The 5,258-nt window shown below is 49.6% G+C and overlaps 1 protein-coding gene across 1 annotated transcript in view; it reads right to left on the bottom strand.

The window, feature by feature from the left end:
• SHISA6 (shisa family member 6) overlaps nucleotides 1-459 on the bottom strand; it is a 429,288-nt gene extending 428,829 nt beyond the window's left edge. Inside the window, exon 1 of the mRNA XM_006863510.1 lies at nucleotides 6-459. Coding sequence (XP_006863572.1) covers nucleotides 6-459 — 454 coding nt within the window. The remainder of the gene's footprint in view (nucleotides 1-5) is intronic.
• Nucleotides 460-5,258: the final 4,799 nt, after the last annotated feature.

The following is a 5,258-nucleotide window of genomic DNA, read 5'->3' as shown; positions in this document are numbered from 1 at the left end:
CTCACGCTGCGCGCGGGCTCTGCGCTCCCCTTGAGGGCTCGGCGAGCCTCCCGGGCAGCCCCATCCCCCGCCGGCAACAGCGGCGGTCCCGGCGCAGCTCGCTTCAGGCCGGCCCCGAAGCGCGGCTCTGGGCGTCTGCGGCGGCGCGGTTCCGTCCGGGAGGGTCCTGCGGGACAAGACGGAGAGCCGGTCAGGGGTGGGGCATTGAGCACTCCCAAAGGCGGGTGACGGGCGGGAGGGAGCGCGCCGCCCTCGAGGAGCTAGTCTCCGGGCCGGGAGGAAAGCGGAGACGCGGTCCGGCCGGCCCAGCGAGAAGAGCCGAGGGCTCACGGGCAACCTCTGTGAGCACCGCTCCGCAGCCGGTGTCCCCCACCGCGCGTTCCCGCCGCAGGATGGCTCCCCAGGACGGAGCGGGCTGGGGTCTGGCGGCGAGGCGGGGGGCGCGGACTCACTCACCATGCCGGGCGGTGACTGCAGAGGTGGTGGCGGCGGACGGGAGCGCAGCGGCCGGAGCGAGCGAGCTGAGAGCCGCCGGCTCGCCGCTGCACTAGTACCGGAGCGTGTGCGAGAGGGAGCGAGGGAGCCACACACACACACACACACACTCTCGCTCGCACACAAGAGAGCGCCGCGAGGGGAGGGAGGGGCAGAGGAGGGAGGGCAGCGCTCACCGCCGCCCACGTTTAAAAATGCCTGGGCTCGGGGCTGGGATGGAGCGTGGCTCTGTGCTTTTTCTTCTTGCTGCACTTGGAGCGCCTAGTCACCAAAGCCCAAGACAACCGTTCGTCAATCACCGCGAGCCTGGCAGGTGAGGAGGGAGGCAGACGCAGGACCCAAGCGTCCCCTCCGGAGCCGGCGCGCTCCTAGGCCGGATCTCCCCGAAACGGCTCCCTCCAATCCTCGTGGTGGGTCCCACCTCGCTCTGAGCCCAGGCTTCGAGCCCGAGAAAGTTGAAGTTTTTGCAGGCCTTTGCCTCACCCTAGTGGCGAAGCTTGTAGTCGAGGGAAGAGGTCAAACCCATTGCTACAGGTTTCTAAACTGAGACCGAGAGTCTAGGGTCGGAACTTGTCGGGCAACCAGGAATCCGAGTTTTACAATCTCTTCTTGGGCACTCCCCTCCCCATCCGCCATCTAACAACTGACAACACCAACGCTGGGTGGCACCTCATCATTCTTTCTAGGACTTTTTTTTTTTTTTTTTCCCAGAGAGTTAGAGCCAAGTTGGTGTCCTGGTGTGGCGCTGTAGGATAAGCACTGAACTGCTAGCAACAAGGTCGGTGGTTCAAACCCACGAACTGCTCCTTGGAAACCCTATACAGTCAGAAGCAACTCAAGGGCACTTAACAATAACAAGGACCAATGTAGAAGGTAGTCTGAGCAATAGTGGAGACTCAGCTTTGAAACCCGCTGTTGTAATTGATGGGGAAGAGGCGCGTTCCTGTGTGGTTCCATGGCCAGACATGTGGAAAGGAGCCCCACTTCACCCCACAGCCCTCCTCCAGGAATATTAATCAGCTCTGGTATGTACCTGAGAAGGTGGTAGGGGAATCCGGAAATGACAACAATTATGCGGTGGCTACAGACAAAATTGTTTCAGTGTCCTAGCTTGTAGTCAGTCAGCTGAGGGACAGGGAAGATTGTCAGAGTGGGAGCAACAAATAATTGTACCCAGCCAGTCTATTAATTGCTACTTTTTTGTGTGTGACCCAAACAGGAGGGAGCTCCTCATCTGGGAAATGCAGAGTACGGTAGCCACTGAAAGGGTAAATTGGAGCTGGAACCCAGATTGCAGGCAGAAGACTGAGAACCTGATACTGGTATGCCAAAACTCACACCCACCCAGTGCTGTCAAGGCAATCTGAGCTCACAGCGACCCTGTAGTAGAACTGCACCATGGTGCTTCTGGGAGTCCTGGTGTGGTGCTCTCAGATCAGCACTGGACTGCTAAACGCGAGGTCCCAGGAGATTCAAATCCACCTGCCACTCCTATACTGTGTGGCTGATTCAACAGCAGTTAACAACAGTGGAGTTTCTGAGACTGTAAATCTTTACAGAAGCAGTCAGCCTCCTCGGCTTTCTTCCACAGAGCACCCGGTAAGTTCAAACCACCACCTTTCAGTTCTCAGTCTAACGCTTTATCCACTGTGCCACCAGGGCATCCTATCTGGGGATGAGGAGTGCAGACTCCCCTAGCAGTCCCCACTTGCTACTGTCTCCCCATTCCCTCCCTCTTCTGCTCTTCCACCCAGCCCCTCAGCTTCATCTCAACTGCCATCCTCTTCTTAGCACTTCTCTGTTCAACAGACATTTATATAGCGCCCAGTCTATACTACAACAACTATGCTTGGATTCCTGGTGTAACGTTGTAGGATAAAACATCAGACTGCAAGGTCAGCTGGAACCACAAAGTCAGCAGTTCAAAACCCATCAGCCACTCCTCAGAAATCTTATACAGGGTCATTATGAGCCTGAACTAACTAAGGGAAAGGGATTGTCTTATTCATCCATTTATTTCATCATTGAATGTTACTGTTCTTAAGTGCCTTCGAGTTGGTTCTGAGGAGGAGTTGATGGGTTTGAACTGCCGATCTGTGGTTCACAGTCCAGTGCTGCTCCTCCCTTCATTATTCCAGAAGTGCCTTTCTATATCTGGGAACTTCCTAGGAATGGGTAGAAGTTTCTTACTCACTTGGAACTCTTAACAAAATTTGATCAGATGGTACAGAGTACAAGGAATGCATTTTATTCCTCATACCACCGCCACCTAAAAATATGTTCTGAACTTCTGTGCTCATAAATAAATTGTGGTGTCAACATCTCAGAGAATATTAACTCAGGACTGGGGAGGATATTAGAGGTTATTCCTTACTATAGTACACTGTATTTCTTACTGATACATCCAGCCCTTCTGTTTCACCTTTTATATAGCCAACCCCTTTCTCCTTCCGGTTCCAATACCCGCATTGTTGACAGTATTGTGTGTGTGTATGTGTGCGTGTTTGAGTCTTATTTTTAAAAAAACTGCCAAGGAAGTATCATCGTTTCCAACACTCACACCAATTCTGAACAGCCATGACTTGCTTTCAGGGAAACTGACCCAATCCCTTATTCTAGAAGGTAGATCCTGTTTGGACTGAGAGCGTACAATAATCCCATTCTTCTTGTCAGTGATTGATTAAGAATGAACGTGTGATCCAGTTTGGGTTAGTATTAAGGAGCCCTGGCAGTGCTGTAGGAGAAACACTGGACTGCTAACTGCAAGGTTGGCAGTTCAAACCCATCTTGGCGCGCCATAGAGAAACATAAGGCTGTCTGTTCCCATAAAGATTTAGAGCCTTGGAAACCCTATATACAGGGTCACTATGAGTCAGAATCTGCTGGATGACAGTGGATTTTTTTTTGTTTCTAGCATTGTTGTTAACTGCTATCAACTTGGATCTGACTCATAGTGACCCTGTATAGGGTTTCCAAGGAGTGGCTGGTGAGAATGAGCCACTGACCTCAGTATACTATAGTAAGGGATGGACTAAATAACCCCAGTGCTGACTTAATATTCTCTGAGATGTTGACACCACAATTTACTTATGAGCACAGAAATTCAGAACATATTGCAGTCCAGTGTTTATCTTACACTGCCACACAAGAGCATCCTTTTCTAGTACAGTGTTCAATACGGTTGTGGCTTCGTTGACCTGGGTTCATAGTGACTATAGTGAGAAGAACACTGCAGCCCCCCACCACAGACTAGGAAAAAGAAATCTATATATGCATATGTGTGTGTGTGTGATGTGGCTTTTTCTTACTCTCGGTATATATTATAAGGAGCTCTGGTAGCGTAGTGGCTATGAATCAGGCTGCGAACCTTAAGGTCAGCAGTTTGAAACTACTAGTCGCTCCGCAGGAGAAAGATGAGGCTTTCTGCTCCCTTAAAGATTTACAGCCTCGGAAACCCTGTTCAGGGTCGCTATGGGTCAGAACCGACTCGACGGCACTTAACAACAACATATATATTACACATACTGCTCATAACCTTTATGCTAACACAGATACACATATTTCTAATTTTATAGTTGACTTTTAGCTTTTTTATCTAGCCAATCCTGGCTGATACACTGAGGATGGCTGATGGAAAGGTAGAAACCTGAGTCCTTGATTTCATTATTGAGCCACTTATGGAAGTATACCCAGAAACTCTGGACTCTGGTCTTCCCGTAACATGAGACAATAAAGTTTCCTTTTGTTGAAGCCAACTTAAATGCAGAGATTCCCTTACATGCAGCCAGATTCTCCTAATGGATCCATTAAGGTGTGTGGGTTTTTTTGTTCTTTTTTAACTTCATTCTGACTTTCTCTAGGGTTGCTACTTAGCTATCCAATTTTGTACCATTCATTTCTCCTCCATGGATTAAGGTTTCTTGTCTACAACACACACGGGACACCGGTGGAAGGAGTGTTTCTTGAAAGCCATCTCTTTTTTCTGTTGCCACTATGATTCTTCACCTTGGACCACAGGCTCTGCGTGTTCTGGTTTTCCATGATCTTTCTAAGCTGACCGCCTTCCTCTCTCTGCTGCTTACCCCCTCTGTGTGTATTGGCATCTTTGTTGTTCCTCAGCATCTTTGCACTCGCTGTTTCATTTGCCTGGAACCACTCTCCCCAGATGTAGGCAGGCTTCTTTCTCCTACTTCCTAGGGTTTCTGCTTAAACATTACCTTACTACAGAGCTGCTGTCCATGCCAATCATAGTGAACATCAAGACATCATCCCACACTACAGTCTTCCTCTGTCATACCAAAACCTGCCTCTCCATCATGATGAGTTTTCCATCCTAGTCTTTGTCACTACCAGATATACATTCATTTAGGGGGTTTAAAAATTGTCTTCTTACCGTGCACGAGAATGAGTATCTTGCTTTGACGTAGTGTGTTTTGTTGATTGCTGTATTCTCAATGCTTAGGACAGTGCTTGGGAGACCTGTGGTAGACATGGACGCACTTGGTTCCAGGAGTTGCTTCCTTACGAGTCTTTGTGAACTACCCATGAGAACACATCTGGCAGCAATAATAGCAAAGATCAAAGAAGTAGGGGACAATAAATGCTGGCGGGGATATGGAGAGACTGGACACTCCTGCATTGTTGGTAGCACTGCAAAATGGTCCAACCTCTCTGGAAAGCAATATGGCGCTTCCTCAGAAGGCTGAAAATAGAAATACCATATGATCCAGCAATTCCTCTACTTGGTATTTACCCACAAGAAA

The sequence above is a fragment of the Chrysochloris asiatica genome, unplaced genomic scaffold (assembly GCF_000296735.1).
Source record: "Chrysochloris asiatica unplaced genomic scaffold, ChrAsi1.0 scaffold00054, whole genome shotgun sequence".
NCBI lineage: Eukaryota > Metazoa > Chordata > Mammalia > Afrosoricida > Chrysochloridae > Chrysochloris > Chrysochloris asiatica.
The sequence above is the reverse complement of the archived record's forward strand: the minus strand, read 5'-3'. Positions and strand labels throughout refer to the sequence as shown.